Source organism: Impatiens glandulifera, chromosome 7 (assembly GCF_907164915.1).
Source record: "Impatiens glandulifera chromosome 7, dImpGla2.1, whole genome shotgun sequence".
Taxonomy (NCBI): Eukaryota; Viridiplantae; Streptophyta; class Magnoliopsida; order Ericales; family Balsaminaceae; genus Impatiens; species Impatiens glandulifera.
Genome location: NC_061868.1, coordinates 44,380,285 through 44,406,600, shown reverse-complemented (window position 1 = coordinate 44,406,600; position 26,316 = coordinate 44,380,285). Strand labels below are relative to the sequence as shown.

The 26,316-nt window shown below is 34.6% G+C and overlaps 4 protein-coding genes across 6 annotated transcripts; 3 read left to right on the top strand and 1 right to left on the bottom strand.

Moving 5' to 3' along the window:
- Positions 1-77: 77 nt before the first annotated feature.
- Positions 78-10,761, top strand: LOC124944850 (lysine-specific histone demethylase 1 homolog 3). 3 transcript variants are annotated; one of them, XR_007099965.1, is made up of 11 exons: positions 78-339; positions 432-2,741; positions 4,081-4,222; positions 4,367-6,640; positions 6,732-6,825; positions 7,047-7,489; positions 8,281-8,997; positions 9,634-9,708; positions 9,966-10,166; positions 10,413-10,476; positions 10,616-10,761. XR_007099965.1 is itself a non-coding variant. In XM_047485193.1 (9 exons), the coding sequence occupies exons 2-9, from the start codon at positions 712-714 to the stop codon at positions 10,029-10,031; spliced, it is 5,841 nt and encodes a 1,946-aa protein (XP_047341149.1). In that variant the 5' UTR covers positions 78-339; positions 432-711; the 3' UTR covers positions 10,032-10,417. The 3 variants fall into 3 exon arrangements, 2 of the variants coding, with proteins under 2 accessions (XP_047341149.1, XP_047341150.1); XM_047485193.1 differs by lacking the exon at positions 10,616-10,761 and having other exon boundaries at positions 9,966-10,417; XM_047485194.1 differs by lacking the exon at positions 10,616-10,761 and having other exon boundaries at positions 422-2,741; positions 9,966-10,417.
- Positions 10,762-11,614: 853 nt separating this feature from the next.
- On the top strand, positions 11,615-13,699 carry LOC124910328 (V-type proton ATPase 16 kDa proteolipid subunit-like). Its single transcript, XM_047450961.1, has 3 exons — positions 11,615-11,801; positions 11,928-12,213; positions 13,320-13,699. The coding sequence occupies exons 1-3, from the start codon at positions 11,723-11,725 to the stop codon at positions 13,450-13,452; spliced, it is 498 nt and encodes a 165-aa protein (XP_047306917.1). The 5' UTR covers positions 11,615-11,722; the 3' UTR covers positions 13,453-13,699.
- Positions 13,700-14,786: 1,087 nt separating this feature from the next.
- LOC124945051 (probable 1-acylglycerol-3-phosphate O-acyltransferase) lies at positions 14,787-17,553 on the top strand. The gene is made up of 9 exons (XM_047485420.1): positions 14,787-15,045; positions 15,287-15,523; positions 15,634-15,680; positions 16,269-16,387; positions 16,476-16,633; positions 16,837-16,946; positions 17,022-17,121; positions 17,200-17,323; positions 17,417-17,553. The coding sequence occupies exons 1-9, from the start codon at positions 14,840-14,842 to the stop codon at positions 17,540-17,542; spliced, it is 1,227 nt and encodes a 408-aa protein (XP_047341376.1). The 5' UTR covers positions 14,787-14,839; the 3' UTR covers positions 17,543-17,553.
- Positions 17,554-21,332: 3,779 nt separating this feature from the next.
- Positions 21,333-24,982, bottom strand: LOC124944445 (probable LRR receptor-like serine/threonine-protein kinase At4g36180). The gene has a single exon (XM_047484698.1). The coding sequence runs from the start codon at positions 24,821-24,823 to the stop codon at positions 21,422-21,424; it is 3,402 nt and encodes a 1,133-aa protein (XP_047340654.1). The 5' UTR covers positions 24,824-24,982; the 3' UTR covers positions 21,333-21,421.
- Between the last annotated feature and the right edge of the window lie 1,334 nt (positions 24,983-26,316).

Sequence of the window (26,316 nt, the reverse complement as noted above, 5' to 3'; positions counted from 1 at the left end):
ATTATAAATATATTTGTAATGAATGTCAAGCCGCGAACAGAGCTTTCCTCTTCTTCTTCTTCTTATTTTCGTGGGGGCTAAATTTTCACCTTTTAATCTCTCTCTCTCTCTCTCTGTCTAGGCGCTCATCTTCAGGTATACAAAGCGTTCGTTACATTCTATTCACTATTCGTTGGCTCTCTTTCTCTTTTCTCTGCTTCTCTCTCCACCTACCAGGTCCAGCATATTGCTTGGGGTTACCCAATACCTTTTGATTTGTAGCAGGCAACGCAAATGCGCGCGCCTCACACTCTATCTTGGATTTTATTTGCGTCATTATTCTATAGCTGTTAGATACAGGTTTGTTCTTCCCTTTGCTTTAAATGATAGTTTACTCGAAAACCCTAGTGTCAATATTCTTCTTTGGGTTGAAATTGCTTAGTCTTTTGCAGGGAAGTAGGGTAATTTCGGATTCAGACCGGATTTTCATTGCTTTCTCCGTCTTGTACAATTTTTAGGGCTCAATTTGTTGACTATTAGCTTCAGATTTTTGGTCCTTGGGAACTTTGAATGCTTTATAGAGAAATTATATCTTATGATGGGATATAGTTGGTCTCTTGATAAAAAGGGTTGATTATATTTTGTCAGATTTAAGATCTGTTTGAGATAAGTTGTTCTTAGCAAGAGAGCAGGAACATAAAAAGTTACTCTTTGAATCCTCTGGGTAAGAAGATGAGCAGTGAAGAGAAGAAGACAGGTCCTAAGAAAAGATCTAACCTAAATGAGGCTGGAATCAATTCAGAGGATGATGAGCCCATTGGAGCGCTCATCAAGCTAAAAAACCGGAAGACTCTTAAAAAGGTTAAAACAGATGGAAGTGATGACAAGGGAAAGGGGATTGTGGAGGAAGACAAGTTAGTTGCTGCCAAAGAGGATTTGGGGGGTATGGATGATACACTGGCTATTTTCAGAAAGAAGTTGAAGCGTCCAAAAAAAGACAACAAGTCTGGAATAAAAAGTGGTAACTGTAAGAGTGCAGATGCTGAGGAATTATATGGGAAAGTGTTCACTGACCCTGCAGAGAATATATTAGAAGTTTCAGAGGATGATAAAGGTTCTATAAGCCAGTCAAAAGGACAAAGTGCTAGTAACAACGGAAAAAAGAGTAAAATTAAGAGATCTAAGGCTGCTCATAAACTAAAGAAAGGGGAAATCAATGCCTGTCTTTTATCTTGTTTAGATGAACAGGGAAGTCACAATTCCTCAAAGGAGGTCTCAAAACCGCATGCATTGAAGTCAAGTGGAGAATTCAGAACTCCCTCTATCGATAGTTTAGAGGTTTCATTATCTTCCATGTCAATGAAGGTACAAGGAGTAAAAGCACGATGTCATTTAGGACCATTAGAGGAACAAGAATCCAAGGCTTTGATAGGAACCAGTAGTGAGCTCTTTGTGGATGTCAAGCCTGTAGGAGCAACAATATCCGGAGATATAGATATGGATAGAAGAATGGGAGAAGATGATTTGGCTATTGATACTGGTGAGGAAAAAAATAATTCTACCTCTTGCCACAATGAAGTTCAAATTAATAGAGACATTTGTGATAAATCAGTTGATAACATGCTTGGGGGGCAGTCTTGCATAATCACTAATTCCAGTATAACAGCATATGTTGGGAAAGATGATAAAGTTCATGGACTGAAGAGTGAGTCTGAAGGACTTCAATCACTCGATGAGGATTTTGATAATGTAAAAACCGACAATCCTTGTCTCAATCTGGAGCATATACCAGAATGCATAAAATTAAAAGGTGCTCTGGAATTAAATGGTTCAGAGCATAACCTACTTGAAATGTCCTGTTCAGGGTATACATCCAGACAAGTGGAACAAGCCAATCAGTCTGATGAGAATGCGCCTATTTTAGGGGTTGGTGATGCGTTGACTATGAAATCTAAACAGTTTTCAAGTATGAGTCTGAAAGATTCTTCTGGAAGGGCCTCTCAAGAAGTATGCGCTAATGGGGATTCATTAGCAATTGTTGAAAAAGTTGTGAACAAGCTCAAGTTCCATCCATCACAAAAAGCTCCTCTGAAGCCCAAACTTCTTTCCTCATGCTCTGCTTTTGGAAGAGATAAGAAAGAAGAATGTCTTAGTGATTATGATGGTTCAAACAAAAGACAAATTCTTTGTGATCCTCACATTCTTGAAACGGAGCGAAGAGAGATAGAATTAGACATTGATCAAGTTCCTGGTATCAAACAGTTTTATTCACAAAAAGATGATGCTTCAGTGTGCACAGTCCATCAAAATCAACCTTCTGATCAGGTGCTTGGACCAACATTTGCACTGAGTGATGAAGGTAGTGTGGAGGCAACTGGTAACTCTTCTCCATCAAATACCCCAGATATAATAGGAGTTGTTTTGGATGAAAAATTGCATATGCCTAATACGAAACGTGGAAACTCTAAGAAATCATCTGTTCAGCGCACTGCTAGAAAGATTAAAAAGCGTAGGCATGGGGACATGGCATACGAGGGTGATGCTGATTGGGAAATGCTAATAAATGGCTATGGTTTCTTTGAAAACCGTCATGTTGAGGGTGGTCAGCCAACCAGGAGAAGACACAAGTCCAATCTTCCTTCAGGTGTTGTTGCAGCAGTGTCTGCTGGACTCAAAGCTCGCGCAGCTGATCCAATTGAAAAGATAAAGTTTAAAGAGGTATTCAAACGTAAAGGTGGGCTTCAAGAATATTTGGAATGCAGGTAGCTTTCTATTCTTTGCCCTCATACAATTCATTTAAAATTATATTATAGTTTTCCCTTCAGAAAAGTTCCTTGAAATCATGTATACCAGCAAATTTCCTTTTATCAAGCTGTGAGTTTTATACATGGAAAGTTAGGAAATTTATTAACTTCTACAATCAGTATATGGTAAGAGTTGAAGGATGTCAGACCCAAGCCATTTGTGGTGTTCGTAATATCATTAATTGTTTGATGACCCCTCTTTCACTGCCTTGTTTTTCTTTTTCCTACTTGTCTTCATATCTAAAGCTACTTTTAAGTTTTAACTAGGTTTCAAGAATGAAATAGTTTATTTGAACTCGTTCATTAAAAAAGAGTGAACTAACCTAGTAGTCATTTCAGCCCGTGCTATTTTCTTTCATCTAAAAAAGATTATGGCTTGTGGTGAAATATTTCACATGCAATCCAAAGTCATATAATGTCATTGCGAATCTGTTACTCCTCATCCTTTTACATCCATTCTATTTTTCTTATGTTACTATTTTCTGGGTGGTCTAAATTTAGTTTTCACTATTGTTATGTACTCCTATATTTGAATTGTCTTCTCTTTATTGCCCATAACTGTATGAAATAAGCTCCTTCCTCTTCTTATTTATTTGAAGTTTCTGGAAAAAATTACAATTGTCTCTAAGTTGATGCTGCTAATTATTAGAAATAGATTTCTATATTTAGTAGAGACTGTAGAGTCCTAAGCCTCTAGTCTGGATAATTTTTTCCACGGATTGAGGCATTTATCCTTGTGATGCTAAACATAGAAGGAGTTCTACTGAACTATGCTGTCTAAAAGGATAAGTGTTGAGCTCCACCATAAAATGCATGATGAGAATGTTAATACCCTTATACCTATAGTGCCACATTCATATATACAACCTGTTTTCATTAGTAACTTCTCTTGGTCTGGATTGAAAGGTCTTAATAGAGCGTATAATCATTATTGTTGGTCCCCATTTATATTAAAAATATGTACTTTTTTTGCTATATTACTTCAAATCATGAGTTAACATTACTTTAGCTTTTATTTTACACTGCTGCAATAGTAAACGGTGATACCATAATTTGACTTGTAATTGCTAGCATTCACTAGAGTTGTTATGTTTGAAATCCTAGTAGCAATATGGAAAACACAATCTAATGAAACATGATTGTTTCCCATATGAGCTACAGTTGCTTTGTGGAATTCTATTCTTGCTTTATTCTTCTAATACCTTGAAAGGGACATAGTTTAAATTCATTGCCCCACATACAGATGTAATTTTGGTATTTCCGTTTCAGTTTACTGATATTTTCATGTGTAACTCAGGAATCATATCTTGGATCTTTGGAGTAAAAATCTCAACAGTTTTTTGTCTCTTGAAGATTGCGGTGTTATTGATGTTCCTTTCACAAATGAACCACCAAATGTGTCTCTGGTTAGAGAGATATACATGTTTCTTGACAAATATGTAAGTTTGCATTTCCACAGTATTTGTAGTATGTAATTATGGATTTCTTCCCTTATTTGCACATTTTATATTATAGTATTCAATTTTTTACTCGCCAACACTATGTTTTCTCTTTATTTCCATTACTAATAAGATTTTAAACAGGGGTTCATAAATTTTGGGGTTGCTTCTGGAAAGGGTAGAGGAGAAACCTTGAAAATTTTGAAGATTTTACATGAAAAGAGTAAAAAAGTCTCCAGTGACCAGGTTGCTAACCTTGATGACGGTGCTTCTGCTATCCCTGTGCCCTCCTTGGAAGTCAACAATGACGACGTATTTAATGATGAAAGACGTGCTGCTGGAGCATTGAAAGAAGGGATACAAATTCCTGAGCAGATCAATGAATTACCTTCTCAGAGAAGATCTGATGCAAGCCAAGATGATGAGATTGATGTTTCCTCTTGCCCTGACAAAGTAATTGGTACAATGCTCAATATGGATGCTCCTACTACTGATAAATGGAATGAAGAACTGACTAAAAGAGTTGTTCCTGTTATATCTTCAAATGATGAGCATCTCTTTGACGAAGCTAAATCTGTACCCAATCATCATTTTGAAGGAAGTATGACATCGCAGAATGATTCAAAAGAAAAAAGGAGAATCATTGTCATTGGTGCTGGCCCGGCCGGCTTATCTGCTGCGAGACACTTACAGCGTCAGGGATACTCTGTTGATATACTAGAGGCAAGAAATAGGATAGGAGGTCGTGTTTACACAGATTTTTCATCTCTATCAGTTCCTGTGGATCTCGGAGCTAGCATTATTACAGGGGTTGAGGCAGATGTGGCTACAGAAAGGAGACCAGATCCTTCTTCTTTGGTGTGTGCGCAGTTGGGCCTTGAATTGACTGTATTAAATAGTGACTGTCCACTTTTTGATATTGTTACTGGAAGGAGAGTCCCTACAGACTTGGATGAAGCACTAGAATCTGAATACAACAGTCTTCTTGATGACATGGTATTGCTTATTGCACATAAACGTGACCAGGCAATGAGAATGTCTCTTGAGGATGGTTTGGACTATGTTCTTAAACGACGTCGATTTGGAAGAAATCAAGTGGAGAAGCTTATGGTTAGTGCTGCAGATCCATCATCTGAATCTGATAAATTTAATGTTGAAAGCTATGTTGCCGAGAACAATGGTTCCAAGGAGGAGATATTAAGTCCTCTTGAGAAGAGGGTCATGGATTGGCATTTTGCACATTTGGAATATGGTTGTGCTGCTCCGCTCAATCAAGTGTCACTTCCTCATTGGAACCAAGATGATGCATACGGGGGTTTTGGAGGAGCTCATTGTATGATAAAAGGGGGTTATAGTTCTGTTGTTGAAGCCCTAAGTGATGATTTGAACATTCACTTGAACAATGTTGTCGAAGATATTTCATACTTCCCAAATGGTTGCAAAGATAAGCTGGGTGATAAGGTCAAAGTTGTAACATCTGCTGGTAGAGAATTTTCTGGAGATGCAGTGTTGATAACAGTACCACTTGGGTGCCTAAAAGCCAAAACCATCAATTTTTTGCCACCATTGCCAGATTGGAAGCAATCGTCTATCCAGCGTCTTGGATTTGGTGTGCTTAATAAGGTGGTCTTGGAATTTCCTGAAGTCTTTTGGGATGATTCTGTCGATTATTTTGGTGCAACTGCTGAAGGAACCAATGAAAGGGGTCACTGCTTCATGTTCTGGAACGTCAAAAAAACTGTTGGGGCACCTGTTCTTATATCCTTGGTTGTCGGTAAGGCAGCTATTGATGGGCAAAACAACGATCCGTCTGACCATGTGAACCGTGCTTTAACCGTCCTTCGTAAACTTTTTGGAGAAGCTTCCGTTCCTGACCCTGTTGCTTTCGTTGTGACAGACTGGGGAAGAGACCCATTCAGTTATGGTGCTTATTCATACGTAGCTATTGGCGCATCTGGTGAGGATTATGATATTCTTGGGAGGCCTGTTGAAAATTGTCTCTTTTTCGCTGGAGAGGCTACATGCAAAGAGCACCCAGATACGGTTGGGGGGGCAATGTTGAGTGGTTTGCGTGAAGCTGTTCGCATAATTGACATATTGAGTTCTGGAAATGATTATACCGCAGAGGTAGAAGCAATGGAGGCCTCACAAAGACAAATCGACAGTGAAAAGAATGAAGTACGTGATCTTGTGCGGAGACTTGATTCTGTTGAGCTCTCTAATGCGCTATACAAAAAATCTTTGGATGGCGAGCAGATATTTACCAGGGGAACTTTACTTCAGGATATGTTTTGCAATGCAAAAACAACTGCAGGAAGGTTACATTTGGCAAAGGAGTTGTTGAAGCTCCCTATTGATGCTTTGAAGGCTTTTGCCGGGACTAAGGAAGGTCTGGGCATTCTCAATTCATGGATTCTGGTATGTGAATCTTAAATGTTTCTCTGTTATCTAGATAAGTTATCAAACTGTTTCTTTTGAAAATTCATGCATATTCAACATCTGACATCAGGATTCAATGGGAAAGGATGGAACCCAACTTTTGCGTCACTGTGTGCGGCTTCTTGTGCTTGTTTCAACAGATCTTGGTGCAGTTCGTTTATCAGGTACATGGCCTTTTTGTCATGGTTCTGATCTCATTTTAGACTAGCCGGTCTTTAAAGAATATCCTAACCAGCTATATGCTGTTTGGTATCTATCTCGGAAGAAATTTTCATTTGTTGACTAATAGTAGGATGTTATTGTACAATATTGCATGATAAAAATATCAGTAGGCTTACATATTTCTCTGCTAATTTATAACGGACTTTACATGTTGCTGGTGTAGGTATAGGGAGAACGGTAAAAGAAAAGGTGTGTGTGCACACAAGCCGTGATATCCGTGCAATAGCAAGCCAATTGGTTAATGTGTGGATTGAAGTTTTCCGCAAGGAAAAAGCTTCTAATGGTGGGTTAAAGCTATTGAGGCAAACAGCTTCCGTGGATTCATCAAAAAATAAGTCCAGTCTAGCTTCAGCAAAGGCACGCTCCCCGTGTTTGCAAGTTTCTACATCTGATGGGACACCATCAAATGCAGACAATAAGAGTGTTAAACCTGCTGCCAAGTTAGAGAAGGCTGACACTCAACTAGAGGTTAACCCATCGAAGTCTCAAAGTTCAAGTTCTAGGCAGGACACCAAGGAAGACGGGAACATTGTCATGTCTGAAGAAGAAAGAGCTGCAATTGAGGCTGCAGAGGCTGCTAAAGCTAAAGCAGTTGCTGCTGCAGAGGTTTGTTTCCCTTTGCACTGTATTCTTAAAATCTATATCTTACTCAATATGATGATTAAAAACAGAATCCTTAAAACGTTATAATTATTTGTTTGAAAATAATATTTATACAAGACATTGAAATTGTAAAAAAATATATATCCGATTGAAAATTATGTAAATGTTTATACAGAACAACTCGAAAAGTTTGAGAGGTTATGTAAATCCTTTTAGTATGGAAAACCTATTTATTCTAATAGTTGAGAGAGAGTACAATCAATAAGATATAAGTAGGATTGAGATGATAAATTTAAAAGTCTAATCTGTAACCATAGTGGTAGATAAATGTCTAATTAAAGATTTCTAATATTAATATAAAATATTATATGGATATTTTAGGATAAGAATATTGTAATTGTGGTTCTAGTACAGAAATTTAAAGCTGGAACAAATGTCACATGTTCTGCATTGGTTTTCAGTCCTAGGCAGGCGGTTAAATTTGTTTCCACATCTTAGTCCACTAAGTTTAATAAGCTATTGGATGTGCTTAGATAGTTGAACTATGATGTAAAGATTCAAATGTTGAATCTGTTTAAGCCATCCAATATCCTAGGAATGGAATTTTTTTGTCATTGATTGCATTGAGCTGGTTAAAATGATAAATTTTTCCCAATGCTGCATGGCTTCTAACAAGCTTATTCTCTTTGAAATCTACGATATAATAAAGCCTGGTAACATACCTTTAAAAGGCTAATTTAATTCTTTAACTGTACTTTTTTTCCCAAGTGTTTTACATATTTGTGCATATTCAGGCTTATGCATCAGCTGAAGCGAAACGCAACGCATCTATGCCGCTTCCTAAGATATTGTCATTTCACAAATTTGCAAGACGCGAGCAATATGCACAGATGGACGAGTCAGAATTCAAAAGAAAGTGGCCTGGTGGTGCTTTAGGGAGACAAGATTGTTTATCAGAGATAGATTCCCGGAACTGCAAAGTTAGAGACTGGTCTGTTGATTTTTCTGCTGCCTGTCCCAACTTGGATAGTTCGAAGATGTTAGCCAAAGACCCTTCAAAGAGAAGTCATTCAAATGACCTCTCCCGCCATCCAAACTTGAGAGAACATTCAGCTGAGAGTGCAGCAGCAGACATCAGCACATTTACAAAATCATGGATTGATGCTTCTGGTAGCGTCGAGGCAAAGGATAATGATGCCATAGAAAGATGGCAGTCTCAAGCAGCTGCTGCTGGCGCTGATTTACATTCTCAGGAAATGCAGGTAAGGGATGAAGAAGAATCAAATCTGAGCTCAAAATTACCTACATGGAAGCATAAAGGGTTAGCCAATGAGAGCTCAGTATCTCAAGTTACATTAAATAAAGAGTTGGTAGGGAATCAGCCTAAAGAGCCAGATCGTATTAAACAGGCTGTAGTGGATTATGTTGCATCCTTGCTAATGCCCCTATACAAGGCAAAGAAAATTAGTAGGGAAAGCTACAAGTCAATAATGAAGAAAGCTGCGACCAAGGTACACCCTCTCTAACCTTCTCTCGCTCTCCCTCCTCTCTAACCTTCTCTCACTCTCCCTCGTTGTAGAAGATGATGAACAACAATATCCTAGAAGGGACTTTTGGTTTGTAACATGACACATATATGCCACATTAGAAGAGATTTTAAGTTGGCATAAATATAAATGGCGCCGTTGTCATTCCATTTAATAATAACCCTACACCCCGTAAAAATGCTGGACCTCCAAGTTGTCTCGATTTGGAGTTGAGTGGTTTGGGGGAGTTTTTTCCTTTTGATGTTTTTTAGGCATGTTGTCTTACATTTTGATTAACTTATGGCAACTGCGATGAGTTGTACTTAAATTTTGTTTTTGTTCGGGTGTTTCAAATACGGTTCATGCGACTTTCGCGTCAGCTGGACTTTAATGAAAATATTTTATTCTTTTAAAAAAAATAGCCCTTCATTTGAATTTCTCTTGCAAGTTAGGGAGATTTAACGTGCTGAAAAACAGTCTCGGTCTGAATTTCTAGTGTAAGTTTGAGTCTGAAATTGGGTTTTGGGCCTCCAATATGTGGTTTGACAATACAAGCTCAAAATGTTGCTCTTGTCTATTTTTGTCAGTTCTGGGTTATTCAATTGTACATCCAACTCTCAGGTTATGGAGCAGGCGACAGATGCAGATAAAGCCATGGCTGTCCACGAATTTCTTGATTTCAAGTGCAAGAATAAGGTCAAAATTGTTACCCTTGTCTAAGTTTTACATGTTACTCTGTTTTTGCAATTAACAAAAAAAAACTATTTATTTTTGGTATAAACACAAAAGAGATCTGTCACCAACTCAACTGATCTAAAATAAAATAAAATATTGTCTTTTTAGAAGCTTTACATTGAACTAGTAGAAATTGCAATAAGATTATATACTATTGATTGTTAACTTCTGTCTAGGTTTCTCTTCTGTGGTTACTAATGCTTGCATTTATAATGCAGATCCGAGTATTTGTAGATCTGTTGATTGCTAAACATATGGGCTCAAAACCAACAGCAAATTCTTGATGATGACGTCTGCATGACTTATAGCTATTGGGACTTGGAAACTGGCATGAGAGATGTGATATGGGCGGCAGCCATCAAGGAAGAGAGGATAGAATTCTGCACTAATCCGTTTTGATGCAGTCTGGAGGATAACATGTAAATGCCTCTTGTTGGGTTTTGCATAAGAAACGAATTTGCTGCCAAGTTCCATATTTCTAGAAGTCAGTATTATGGCATTAGCTCCAATGAAGAGATTCATAGTTTACTAACTTAGCATAAAATTATACATTTAGAGACATCTGACATAATATATTTCTACTTTTGAAGGACCTTGTACAGCTTAGAATATCTTTTAGCAAGAAATGCACATAAAGTTTTGCTGATTTCTAAATTTTTCCTTAGCTTCATCTTCTTCCCCCATTGAGACTGGTTGCTGTGCAGAATTGGTTTATTTATAATTTTACAGGTTAGTATCTCTGAGTTTCTACTCTATCCTCTGGACACTCATTCTCATTCTTGCCTTGCTATATCAAATGCGACTATTTTTTTTTTTTTGAGAAAAACGTTTTCGTCTTACATTCAGCTTATTCTTGTGTTGTTGTCAGGTCAGCGGATGGATACAAGTGTGTTGCCACTAAAGGTATACACCACCTCTACTCTCGGTTTCCTATTTATGGTTATTTTCTAGCAATAAATGAAAGAATCATACTATACTATGTGGATTATATTGCAAATATGAGTTGAACATCTTTTCGAATTTGCCAAAAATAAGTAGAAAAGAGTGAGGATCAGACTATTTTCTTTATTGTTTAGATTAAATATGTCAGTCTTTCTCATGTCCGATTTCTACTTGAAGTGAGATCGATGACTGGAGTTGATAATTTAAAGAATAAACTATGATTCAAAGTGTTCTAAGTTTTGAAACGAAACGACTGTCTTGACTCTTTACCAACTCTAGTATTGGCGATGAAAAAACTAGCTTATTATTTGTGTCGCCAATCTATTAATATTTATAGTAAATTAATTTAAATAAATAATTCACTGTCAAATAAATAATGAAAATTATCCCATTTGGAACCTTTTAACAGAAAACATTTATTATAATATTTTAAAATAAAATTAAGTTACATTTTACCCACATCCTAAATAATAGGATAATATAGAATGTTTATCATAGAAAAAACAAATTATCAAAATACGTCCATAAATAATCAAAGTAAACTCGTAAATAATCTTTCTTAAGTGACTTGACCAAGTATATCGGTTTAAAAAAAAAAAAAATATTGTTTTTCTATATACGTCCTTGAATTATCAAACAAGTGACAATTTTTACCCTAAGTATTTCTTATACATGTAGAACCAAGTTTTGCTAAATCAATTTTATTTTTTTGGTCATAGAGCAATTTCAAGAAAAAAAAAAATGTCCAATCAACAAAAATAAAAAAAAACACATTAAAATTTGAAGTTTAGAAAATGGATTATATTTAAAATGTTTAATAATTGAAGGATATATATATATAAAAAGATTAATGACAGATTTTCGAATTGACTAATACTTTGAGGGCTTACTTATTAGTTTAGTCTTATATGAACTCTATTCAATTATCTGAAGTTGTCCCTTCCGAACTTCTATAGACGAAGAAAAGATAGATAGAGAGAGAGAGACTTCTGATCCATTCTTCTCCTAATCGAACCTTGTCGAGATCGGAAAGATGACGTCGACGTTCACCGGCGATGAGACCGCCCCATTCTTCGGCTTTCTAGGCGCCGCGGCTGCGTTGGTTTTCTCATGTAAATCTCTCTCTTCTGATTTAGTTTCCGATCTAGGTTTCTACAGATATATGTGTCAAGTTTTGATATTTAATTTGATTTGTATGATCCATCCTTGTTAATTCTTGATCGATCTCATGATTGAAGGTATGGGAGCTGCATATGGTACCGCAAAGAGTGGAGTTGGAGTAGCTTCAATGGGAGTCATGAGGCCAGAATTGGTGATGAAGTCAATTGTGCCTGTTGTTATGGCTGGTGTGTTGGGTATCTATGGATTGATTATTGCTGTAATCATCAGTACTGGGATCAATCCTAAGGCCAAACCTTACTATCTTTTTGATGGTTATGCTCATTTGTCATCTGGTCTTGCTTGTGGATTAGCTGGTCTAGCTGCAGGAATGGCTATTGGTATTGTGGGCGATGCTGGTGTCAGGTATGATTTCTATTTCTGATTTGATTCATGTTCTGGATCATTATTAGCAACATCTTATTGGTCAATGCTTTTGTCTGTCCAGAAGTCCCAGTTGTGTGGATTCATTGAAATTTGCTTTTTCTTTGTTTATTCTTGATGCAAGTCCAAATCTTTAATCATCAGGGTATAAGTCAGATCCTTAAGAATTACATTTGTCTTCTTAATCCATCACTGTTAAGAGGAAAAGTTGGCCATTTAAGAAGACAAATGTAATTCTTAAGGCACTAAGATTATGACAGAAACTAAGATACATATGTCTAAAGCATGCCACTTCTGTAGTTCTTGACAGTTGGAGAGTGTTTTTCAAGCCACTGTCTGAAGTACAAATAGAACACTATAATTTGAAATTTGAATAGCTATGCTGCAGTCATTTCAATTCAACCTTTTAACACTTAGAGCTTGTTTGATGTGGGTTGTATGGGATTATTTCCAAACCCTTGTTCGATCTGAGTTATTTGAATTCTCCTTAATAATCACATCATTTATATCATCGACCCAAATACACTCTATTTTCCCTTTTTATAAATTGTTTTTTCATTATATATTTATTCCCTTTTCTTTCCTCAAATAACTACCAAGGAACCCAGTTTACAATATCCTACACCGAGCAAGTTTCTTTTGAAATAACATGTTAGTTATCCAAATAACCTATGATTGAACAAGCCCCAAATAACCCACCATTCAATCAACGATCTTTATTTCTTGATGTCTTCTTACTCAAATAACCCGGTTATTTAAAAATAACCACCTGATTATTCTAATAACTCATTTAACAAAAGGCTTTATAGCTGCTTACATTAATTTGTTTAACATGTGAAACTTGTGGCTATCTTTAATTGAGTTAAAAAGTAACATAATGATTGCAAAAGTTAAATATTTAATCTTATGATATTCAAGCAACATAGAAAATGGCTGAATATCCTCATCCTATGTAGGTCTTACATCTCGAGATATGTCATCATCCATAAAACCTACAGATTTGAACTGAATATTGATCATAATTGTTTATTTGTTTTGCTGACCGGTCGAATAGATTGATGATTTCTATATTGTGTAAAATATTGCAGAGCTAATGCGCAACAGCCTAAGCTTTTTGTGGGAATGATCCTCATCCTCATCTTTGCTGAAGCACTTGCTTTATATGGACTTATTGTTGGAATCATCCTCTCTTCCAGAGCTGGTCAGTCGAGAGCAGAATAAAAGTGGAATATCTTGTGATATGAAGCTATTCTTGCTCGATCGGTTGGTGTGGCTTTCATTTTTTTATATGGTTTTTATGCTGACAACACATTCTTTAGGTTTTGATTAATCTGTCATAATTTAAGAGTTGTCGTTGTCTACTACAATTGTTGGTTGGTTCGTTTCCTAATATTCATTGTCATAATTTGTTCGGTTTTCTTTTATCGCTTGTCTGAACAAATAATTTTAATGATTCTATTGTTTGATGTTATATGTTATCATTGATGCTTATGCTCAACCTCTTAACAGATCCATTGTTAATATTTTGTGGTTGGTTAAAGTTTATTTGTATATTTCATCTCTCACAACAAAAGAAAATACTTCTATTCATTTTGAATAGCTAAATCATTGCATTTGTAATGTAATTAGTTATGATAATTGCATAAAGTAAAAAATAAAATCACATTTAATTGAGTTCAAACAATAATATAAATAAATAATATCTTTAAATAAGATATCAAAAATAATTAAATATAAAATGTGTCACTATAATTGTCTATTAATTAAATTTATCAAAATTTAGTTAATGTGAATTATAAAAACTTTAATTATTACACAACTTAATAAATTATAGTCTATAATATTTTTTAATTTAAATATGTATATATATTCTTTTACTAAAATTTAAATTATTATTTATTATAAATTTGATAGATTCAACATATTTCATGAATTAAAAAAATGTATTTATTATAAATAAATAAAATCAAAGAATAAAAAGTTTTCACTTAAAAAAAAATAAATAAAAAAAAGGCTTTCTTGGGCTTTAAGAAAGTGCCAAGTTTTGAATAGATCCGCCCACGTCATGGCCGACGGGTCTAATCTTGCAGATCAAAGAAGCAATCGTCATCCTTGACGTGGCCCCTGCAAATTATTTATTTTTACTATTATTATAATTATTATTGATTTTTTTACTTATTCGAAATTATTATTAAATCAATTAAGTATTTATTTTTTATTTAAAAATAAAAATAAATGTTGATATTTATTTTCCTCACATTAAGTTTATTAAAATAAATTACTAAAAGTAATAAATTTTATTCTTCAAATAAATATTTATGGTATTTATTAAATTATTATTATTATACCAATTTTCTTAAATTCATTTTAAAATTGTTAAATAATATTTGTTTATATAAAATACATTTTTACATTTTAGGATTTTAGGACAAAACAAATAATATTTAAAATTGATATAATATTTACTTTTATGATAAATAAATATAGACGAAAACGCAGGTATATGATTAGTCGGCGATTTAGGGGCGACGGCAGAATCGCAATTTTGAGGGGAGGCTATATATACGACTAGTGCAAAGAACGCGGAACCTAATCAAACGCAATCTGAATGAATAAACTTCATCGTCCCATTTGCTTAATCAGGCGATCGAAATCCCGTTTTTTATCATCGGCCATGGCGGAGGAAATCAGCTCATCGTCGGTGTCCGTCTCTGAAACTACGTCCAAGAGATCTCTCTGGTCTTATCTTCGTTGGGTCCCCACTTCCACCCAACAAATCATCGCCGCAGAAAAACGCCTTCTTTCCATCGTCAAGTGAGATAAACCACTCCCCTTCAATTCATATTTCATTCGAATTGTGCTTGATTTTGTTTGGAAATGAATCCGTTTGTTTCCTGAAATCTGAAATCTTTTAGGAATATGTGAAATCTTCTGATAAATTGGGTTTGAATCTCCAATTTTATGGATTTGGTTTTTTAGTAATTCAATTTGCTAATCCTGTCAATTTCATTTGTCTGTGGATTTGCTTGACTTATGGGTTTCTTTTAAATTTCAGGACTCCTTATACACAGGAACTTGTTAATATTGGTTCTGGTCCACCTGGTTCGAAAATAAAGTGGTTTCGTTCCACTAGTGATGAACCGAGGTTTATCAATACAATAACATTTGATAGCAAAAAAGATGCCCCTACACTTGTCATGATTCATGGTTATGGTGCTTCTCAAGGTTTCTTTTTCCGTAATTTTGATTCTCTGGCAAAACATTTCAGAGTAATTGCTATTGATCAGCTAGGGTAAGGCCATTTTATGTTTCCTCACAATTGCACTTTGTAGCTGTTCCTTATGCATTCTCATTCATATAATATGTCATTGATGTTTTTTCGTTACTTTCTTCTTGGTGCAGTTGGGGTGCATCTAGCAGGCCTGATTTCACATGCAAAAGCACTGAAGGTATGTGGCTTTTTGGTTTTTATGTCTGTATGCATATGTTTACAACTATCCTGTTTTCGAACTTAGAAAGTAACCTCTTAAGATAATTCTTCATTACTGATTCATAATTTAGTTGATCAAATCAAAAGATGATATTGCAGGTTTTAGTTTTCCTTAGGACGTTGAAATAGAATTAGAAGCTAGAACTGATTTGTCTCTGAATCTCTGACATGGAACTGCATTAAGGTATTTGAAGTCAGCATTGAGATCTTTAGCGTAAATACCATTCTATTTTTCAAAGGTCCTTTAGTGTTTTGTGTTCTATTCTTGAAAACTTTGTAATTATCTCTGATAAGTTCAACTGTTCCATCATTGAATCCGAGACATGGAAATGCATCATCCTTTTGTCCCATGTATGACTTGTACTTTCCATTCCTTTTGGGAACACCTTTGAATTTTGATCTTGATTTAGATCTGGTTCAGAAACTGAGAAATGATTTCTGAATCTAAATCCTAATACGTGTTTGGTATGAAAAATGTGGCTAGATGAGATACATATATAGATACATTTAAAAACATTGATTTTTGTTGGATTCATTGACAATGCAGAAACTGAAGCATGGTTTGTTGATTCATTGGAGGAGTGGAGAAAGGCCAAGAACATTGACAATTTTGTCTTACTAGGACATTCATTGGGAGGCTATATTGCAGCTAAATATGCTCTTAAGGTGACTTTTACATTTTATTATCATTAATTTTGTATAAACTAGAACTCTTTCACTGACCCTACCATAACATAAAAAATTCCTTCTACAGCATCCTGAACATGTAAAACAGTTAGTTTTAGTTGGAAGTGCGGGTTTCTCATCACCAAATGAAGAATCAGAGGCGTTTACTCGATTTAAAGAAACATGGAAAGGATCTATGCTAAAGAATTTATGGGAGTCCAATTTTACTCCACAAAAGTTAGTCAGGTAATATTTTTAGGACCATAATCATGTCCATTTCCTTAATCATGCATGCAGATATTGGTACTTATGCATAAATACTGTGGTTATTCTTGATGATATCGATAGAATAGTAATTACCTTGTGACTATGCATTCGCTCACTATAAATCTGAGAATCAACCAAAACTCTTCTAAAAAAATGAGAATTTTGCATTTTCTTTCTGGCAGAGGTATTGGTCCGTTTGGCCCAGATATGGTTCGGAGATATACAAGCGCAAGATTTGTTGCCCATTCGACTGGAGAAGTTTTGTCTGACGAGGCAGCAACATTGCTAACAGGTAAACTTTTTCATTATTCAGCACTCAACTATTGAACCTCAGAATTTCTAAATTGAATTTTATCTCAAAATGAAGATTACATGTACCATACTTTTGCTGCCAAAGCTAGTGGGGAGCTATGCTTGAAATACATATTCGCTTTTGGGGCATATGTCCACAGGCCTCTTCTCGAAAGGTATGCTATTTTTCAAATAAATCTTTCGAAAGCAAATTTTATCACATTTTGAGTTTCTCTTTTTCTTTTGTGTTACAGCGCTCCTCAATGGAAAGTACCAACCAGCCTTATTTACGGTTTCACAGATTGGATGTCTTTCGACGCAGCACAAGAAGCCCGCAAACAAATGAATGTCCCTTGCGAAATCTTGAGGATTCCTATGGTCTTATTTCTTTTCTACCTAAATAAATAAATTTTGAATTCAAATATTAAGGATGACATTTTAATTACTTTAGTGTGATCATGATCATTGCAGGCAGGACACTTTGCATTCATAGACAATCCAGATGGTTTTCATGCTTCGGTATTGCATGCCTGTCGAAGAATCCTCTCGACCGATCCAGATAATGTTCCTCTTCCTGATGGTCTTCAATCGGTATAAATGAGAAAACACTGAGACTCTTTATTTACAAAATTATTTTAATGAAATTATGTACCATATTAATTAGCAATTTGTATTGTAATATACTTCATTGTAAAAAATAAATGTTTTTAGAGGTGTCCAAATCTCAGTAATGGTATATTTATTTAAAATTCCGATTAAAAAAATTATTCGATTTCTGAATTTGTTTATTTGGTCGAACTTAATCATCGAATCGACAACATCTATTAGGTCGAATCAGACCTGGCCTTTGTAATAGATGAGCTTATTGTCAGAAGACATGTGACTGGCAGATATCAACAGTCATCTTCAACTTAAATGTCTGTTTTTTTGTACTATGCATCATTTCCTTCTTCATTTATTTGGTACAGTAACATTTTTGTACTCTTCTTGTGGTTATTTAAATAATCTTTACAGAACAATAATACAATTGATGAAGGGGCTTTAAATGTATCTAGACTGGTACATTGAACACCTACAATTGATGAACATTTTTCAATTCAAATTTTCAATGTATCTAGAGTAGGATTCAAAACTAATATACATGACATTAAACAATCTTAGGGCTAGGGCACCTACATACTGAATTATAGAAACATCTATTAGAACCATAAGAAACATTTAGACCTTGAATAATGTCTTAGAGAGTAAACAGGCATGCCCTTAACTTTAAGGGACATTTCAATCTTGAGTATGTCTCTAACTTGTAAATTTTTATCAGTTTATGTATTTGTATTGTGTATCCAAAAAACATAAAAATATATATATATATATATATATGTTTTCAAATGAGGTCAATATATACATTTAAACATTGTACAAGTCTTAGTAAATTCTTTGACTTACTTTGGGGGAGACATTGTCCAAGTTTAGTAAATTCTCTGACTTACCTAGGGTGAGAAGTTTAGTGACTCAACTTAATAAGTCAAACTGGTTATGAGTAATTTCATAATTTTTACAATAGTTTTGACAGTTTTTACCACCACCCCATTAAATCTATTCAGGATATTACACCATTGTTTTGACAGTATTTATACTGGTTTTGACAGTTTTTACCACCATTCAATTCAGGATATCTCTATTATTTTTATTCACTTTTTCATTGTACCTATTTTTTCTTTTTTATTCCTAAACTACCTGTTTCTCTTTTTAAATCTAAAAACTATTTAATTTTTATAAGTATAATATATATAATTAAAATTAAATATATTAAATAAAATTAAATCAAATTTAAATATTATATATGAAAATCAAATATATTATATAATCATTAAAATCAAATATACTAAATAAATATTAAAATCAAATAAATTAAAAATAAAATAAAATGAATTACATAACAAATATAATTTACACAATTAATATACTTATGCTAATGATAATTATATAAAATCTTAATAATTTAGTGACAAAAAAAATTGTGTTTAAAAGACTAAATTTGGGGAAGTATCTATATTAAGTTATTTTAACACAAAATTTGTATAATTTTTTTAAAAAATAGCATATAATTATTTATCATGTTCGTGTTATTTTGTGTTGTGGCTCGAACCGAATCATGTTGGTATCATAAAGGTTTAAAAACTGTCAAAATTTGAGTTAAACACGGTGCATCATAAGTATTTAAATTTGTGTTGTAATTGTGTAGAGTTGTGATATCTCAACTACCCCATATATTATATAGTTATACTTTAAAATTAGAAAGTTAAAATAAAAGTTTAAACTGTTATTTTTTATTTAATATGTTTTATTTTAAAGTTTAAGTAATATATTTTATTTTAATATAAAATATTTAATTTAATTTATTTATTTATGAAAATTTAAAAAGATTTGGAAATAGGAATGAAATGTAGGTATAATGAGATAGTCAATGAGGTATAATTGAAAATTGATTTAACTCTGCTCATGGTAAATATTCTCTTCCTTTATCAGCTAATTTTTGACAGAATCTAGTTAATTTCTGATTTTGCCTAAAATGACTAGCCATGAGAAAGTTATCAAAAATAAATGATTCTCAATGTACTGTTCAAGTGGGAATTTACCATATCTAATTCCAAACAAGATTTCTTTTATATAAAATATATGAAGAAAAATCACTTTAGCGCGTTTATTGAGTTGAAGAACATTAAAACCACATAGGGAGACTCAAAGCGTTGAAAGAAGATTGTGAATCGCACACTAGAGTAGTGTCATATAACGTGCGTTGGAGCCGGGATGAACCGTGGGTGTGTCCTGCCCTCAAGGAGAGGCGAGCTATGCAAGTCGATTCTTGCCCCCAAATTAATATACATACCCTATAAATAATTAAAATTGATTATTAAATATATATTATGTATCACTTAATATTTTTTTTCTTAATTATATTAATAATTTTATTATATATTTGAAAAGTTTTTATATAATATATATTTTTATTATATATATATATATATTTTTAAAGTATAATTTAAAAAAAAATGATGGGCCCATATTCTTAGGCCGACCTAGTTGGAGCCTGAACTTAGGCCGATTTTCACAATGCGGCATTAGGCTTGACTTCCAGCCTGAACTTACACCGGTTTTCACAATGTGGAGGCATTAGGCTCGACTTCAGCATGAGTTGAGGCGCCTCTGATTCTGAGTAAAGTAAGGTAGAACTTTATCCCAAAAAACTTAACCAAATTAATAATTTTAATCTTTCTAAAAAAGAGTTGTTCAAACATACCTAATATATATATTAACAATATTTGTATAAAGAAGTAGTTCGTTTCCATCCACAGTAAGAATCATTCTACGGCTACTAATTTAAAATTCAACAATTAAAAAACAGCACCAGTTTTTCTGGCCGGCTGTCATTGTAGCCATAATTGAATAGTTTTAATTTGTTAATCTCATAATCAAACAGTTATTTATAACACCCTTATTTTAAGGAAAATAAAAAGAAAACCTAATAAAATGGGTCCCAAAAAGAGGAGCCTCTAAAACCGGTCAAACATGGAGAACACCGTAAACTACTATCTGGTTGGGACTTGGGTCCCACCTTAAACATAACTAATTAAGGAATACAAGTTGATGTGGGTCCTTATTAAATTGTAAGAAACTATAATATAAAATAAAATATCGTATTATCCGACAATAGTCACGGAAGATGAGGTCTTCCCTTTTAGCCAGTGTTTCAGCAGCAGGCCCTCATCCTCTAACGGCTACTTCTCTATCACTTTTCGTGCCCATGACACGTGGCACGCACAACAAGACAAAAGAAGTTACAATTATTATTATTTTTGGCGGGAATCTCTTATGTGGGTGGGTCCGATCTTTAGAACTTGTTTTGATCTTTCTTATTTTAGGGTTTTATATCAGAAAATAGACCTTGTTCAATAGTTTTTTTTAAATAAATATTTTTTATTTTTTAAAATATTAATAGGATGATTTTAGGGGTGAATATTTTTTTAAGTAAGAAAACTTACAACAAAAAAAATATATATATAACTGAAATTATTTTCATATTTTATTAATGAATTGATATTATTTATGAAAAAACAAATTATGTTTGATTCTATTGAATTGTTTTAATAAACCCAACTCAATAAGCTCTTAGTTTTATACCAAGTAAAATAAGTTATTTTTATTTTAAATTCAAGTTTTTATTTGAAATTTAATAAAAATAAAATAAGAATATTTATTTAATATTTTAGTTATTGAAGTTTGATTATTAGAATAATAAGAAATAAATAAATAGATGAGCTCTTAAAAGAAGAATAGTGGTCTACACTTCTTTCATTACAACAATAATTAAAAGAATGACAACAATAATAATCTTAAACTAAAACATCAAATCGAAATAATAATCTTAGTGGTACATTAAATAAAAAGGATCTAATGACACAATTCAATGAACACTAATTAGGAGTTAGGAGAAGCTAATGTTGTCGGGTCGGCCGAAGACGGGATGTCCGGGCTCACCCTACACCCTTCAAGCATGAATACTATGTCCGACATAGAAGGTCGCTCTTTTGGGTCAGGCATGGTGCAAAGAAGTCCCACTTTTACCCCTAAAAGAAACTCCTCCCATTCCGATGATTCCGGGTCAAGTTCGAGTAAACCCGGTTCAAGAAGCTCCGATATTTGACCGCTTTGCAATTGCCTTTTCACCCATTTCACGATATCCTCATCTTGAGTAAACATCACCGGCTTCTTTCCAGTTAGAATTTCCAACAGTACTATTCCAAAACTGTAAACATCCGATTCTTTCGTGACCTGACCCGTCAAGGCGACCTCTGGAGCCACGTAACCCAGAGTACCGACCCGAGTTGAAGAGGAAGAGGCCTCTGCCTCCACGGCCACGATTAGCTTATCAATCCCAAAATCGGATAAATGGGCTTCGAAATCAGCATCGAACAACACGTTTTGCGGTTTCACGTCCCCGTGAATAATTGAGACTGAGTCTAGGAATGCTAGCCCTCGGGCAATACCGAGGGCAATGAGGTGGCGCATGGGCCAGTTTAGAACGTGGCCGCCGCCACCTTCTTGGTGGGAAGCTTCTTGGAGGAGGGTCGAAAGGTTTCCATTTGGCATGTAGTCGTATATCAATAGACGCATGTCCGGTGGCGGTCCAACGTAGTAGCCACGAAGGACGGTTAGGTTTCGATGCTTGACTTTCCCTAGGGACTCAGCTTCCTTTTTGAACGTGCCAACATCAATTGAAGCATCCGGGAGGCGTCGGATCGATAAGACCATTCCGTCCGCGTATGTTGCTTTGAACACGAGCCCGTGGCTTCCGCGGCTCAAGATGTTTTCTTCGTCGAATTGTCTCGTGGCTTCGACAGTTTCTGCGTACGTTATTTTGTTGTTAAACATGATCAGTTTTGGAGCGCCATTTTCGACATCTTGAGCCGAACTGGCACGACCCGAACTCGACTTCTTATCAGGGTTAGATTTTCGTCTTAATTTTCTCCTCCAACAGAGAAGGCTTGTTATGTAGCCACAACAACATAGTGTAAAAAGGCAACCTCCAGCACTGGGAACAATTATCAAAAAGATCAACTTTTTCCTCTTCCGTTGTCTTATCTCGTTCCTACACTTTCTCGCCAATGGCTTCCCGCATAAATTATGGTTACCGGAAAACAAAGAAGGGTTGTTGAATCGGCTGGCTAGAGTCCCCGGAATCTCACCTTGCAGGTTATTGTTTGAGACGTTGAAATAGTTCAGGAGTGGAAGAGAAGATGATAGGTTTAATGGAATAGTTCCATTCAACCTGTTTGATGAAAGATCCAGCCGAGTTAGATTTGACAGATTCGTAATTGATCCTGGTATATTACCGGAGAGATGGTTTCCATCTAATAGCAGAGACGTTAACGATGAGAATCTTGAAATAATCGCCGGAATAGAACCAGTCAAATAATTCCGACCAAAATCCATCTTCATCAATCGAGGCATATCAAATAGTTCAGGTGCAATATGACCCTCAAAGCGATTACCACGAAGCTCCAGGATCTCAAGACCCGAGCAATTCGCAAGCTCATCTGGAATAATACCAGCGACATTATTGTCGGAGATGGAGAAAACGATTAATGAATCGAGGAAACCGTAGGTAGCCGGAACTGTGCCGGATAAGTTATTGGATGAAAGATTCAGATACTGCAGATTCAATAAACTGCTAAACCCTTCAGGAATAGAACCCGACAAGGAGTTTTCTTCTAAAGCCACGATTTGCAGATTAGGCAATCCAAAAAGCTCAAATGGAAGTTCACCTGACAAATTTTGCTTGCTTAGATCCAGAGTAACCAGCCTCAACAACCTCCCGATGCTCACCGGAACTCTCCCGGAGAATCCACAGCCACTGATGTTAAGATACTGTAAGTTCATCAGGTCACCAATGCTGTATGGAACTTCGCCGGAGAACTTATTATGACTCAAGTTCAAGATGGTTAAGTTTTTCAATCCCATAAGCTCCTGCGGTAGAGCGCCACTAAGATGGTTGTTCTCCAACTTGAGGGATTCGAGTTCGAAGAGATTTCCAATAGTTGAAGGAATCGAACCAGTGAATGAATTCCCTCCTAGAGATAATGCAGTCAAGCTCTTCATATTCATCAAGAAATCTGGGAATGGACCTGAAAATTGATTCCCCTCAAGATCAATCTCCTTCAGCAAACCACATTTTTGAATATCAACAGGCAAATCCCCGGTTAGGGAGTTATTAACAACTCTGAGCTCTTCGAGGTTAACCAGATTGCCGATTTCAGCCGGTATAACGCCGGAAAATGCATTACCGGAAAGATCTAAAACTTGCAGGGATGAAACATTGGTTAACCAGTAAGGAAAAACGTTTTCTATCTGATTATCGTGAATCTCCAATATCTCTAGCTTGCTAGAACACAACGAGTTTAATGGATTGATCAAACCCGTGAAGTTATTAAATCCAAGCTGAAGTATTCTCAAAGAAGATTCGTTGACTGATGAATTACAAAGAAGAGACGTGGGGACCGAACCGGTAAATTCGTTATTAGAAAGCGAAATAACCTGGAGTTTCGGAAGGAAGCCAATAGTCGTCGGAATAACTCCACGTAGGGCGTTGTTCACAGCGCTCAAATGAACGAGCGAAGAACAGTTCGCAATCGCCGACGGCAAAGTTCCGTACAAATCATTTTCGTCTAGCCATAGATACTCTAGCGACTGAAGCTGTCCGATACTCGCCGGTATCTCACCGGAAAACCGATTGAACGAGAGATTTATGAGATGAATCTGAGAAGCGGAGGAGAAGTTTACCGGTACCGCGCCGGAGAAATCGTTCGATGAGAGGTCGAGGAACCGAAGTTGAGGCGAGAAGTTGCTGGAAACTTCACCGGAGAGACGATTCCTTGCGATATTGAGAAATTGCAAGTTGTTTAGGTTTCCGATTTCCACCGGGAAACTTCCGGTGAAGGAGTTTCCCTGTAGATAAACTGCGCGTAACAGATCACAACCAGATAGAGTTCTAGGGATTGATCCGTTGAAGCTATTAGAATGTAAACTTAACTTTCGTAACTGACGGAGATCTCCTAGCCGGTCAGTTAACTTCCCGGCCAGGTGTAAGTTCGGTAGACGGAGTTCTCGAACTCGACCGTCGAAACAGAGAATGCCGCGCCAATCGCAAGGAGCTGACGGCGTATGATAGTTCCATCCGTCCAATGCACCGAGCGGATCGTGGAGATTGGATTTGAACGCCGTGAGAGCGAGGGTTTCGGCATCGTCGGCGGCGGAATACAATGCGGAGAAGTAGAGAAGAACGGCGATTGGTAGAAACATTGTGAAGGTAATCGATAACATTGTTATGGTTCATGAAGGAGCGTATTGCATGGTAGGAAGAAGAAGATGAAGAATCGCCATTTTCAAGTAAAAAGCAAAGCCGTTGAGTAATGGTGGAGCTTTATGCGCTCTGTTGTTTAGTGCTTCTCTCTCTACTGGTTTTTGCCTGTTTGATTCCCTCTTCCCGAAAAGGTAAGAAAAAAACATTTAAAATTAATAATAAAAATAATAAAGTTTATTAATTATTTTCATTTTGTTACACCACCGAATTGGAAAGATATTAATATTTTTGGTCAGCAGAACTTTAAATGCAATTTATTTTATTTATACTATAATATTCATTTAATATGAACCAAATATAAAAATTAGTACAAGTCACAAACATTAATTAATCTTCATTCCTAATAGAAATATTATGTAGTTATGAATACAGAATAGGCACATTTAATTTACTTATGTTTGATTTTTTATGGTTGAATGTCAACAATATTTTTAACTTTTTCTCTCTCTAATTTAGAGAATAATTAAATAATTATGTTATTTGATAGAAAAAAAAAATTATTAAAAGATGAAGTGATGGTTGAGTTTTTGAATAAAATAGTAAATTCTCACCAACCATTAGATCAAACAAATATTAGAGCTTGTTTGATGGTGAGGTAATTAAAGGTTTTATTGGAAAAAAATTATTATTTGATTGATGATTAGATTTTTAATTGATTAAATTATTATAATGTTATTTTTATTAAAGTTGATAAAAATAAAATTATATTATTGAATTAAATAATAGTAAAATTTATATAATTTATGTTTTTTTATTAAAAATAAAATTTATTAACAAACTTAATATCAATAAGATACATAATTTTTATTAAAAAATATATTTAAAAAATGAATATTATAAAAATTAAAATAATTATTATTATTTTTATAAGAAGAAATCTAGTCATTAAGCGTTTTAAGAGATAATGAAATTTCTCACTTTCATATCTTATAAATGATTTTGGTAATTTAAAATATTTTAGTAATTTAAAAGAATAACTTTTAATTTTAATTAGTTAAATTATTATAAAATTATATATATATATTAAAATTTATAAAATAAAATAAATATATTTTAATATTTAATTTATAATTGAGTGATTAAATTATTAAAAACAATAAGTTGGAATATTTGAGTATTTACTAATTAGTTAAAATATTCATTCAATATCAAACTAGCTCTAAGTGTTTGAAAACTTTAAATAAAGAATCACTTAGGATCTTAATTTTTTTTGGCAGATTGTTTAATCAATCATTCTATAGATGTACATTGATTTATTACTAGCTATAATATATTAGTTTATTAAATTAGATTATTGTAAAGATACATATTGTAATTCTTCATTGTAAATATTTTTTTTGAAACTTTATTTGTTACCATTTATTATATCACTGCGTTTGGTACGAGGTATAAATTGGGAGGTATAAAAGAGTATAATTTATATAGACTATTATTATTTGTTTGGAAATATAAG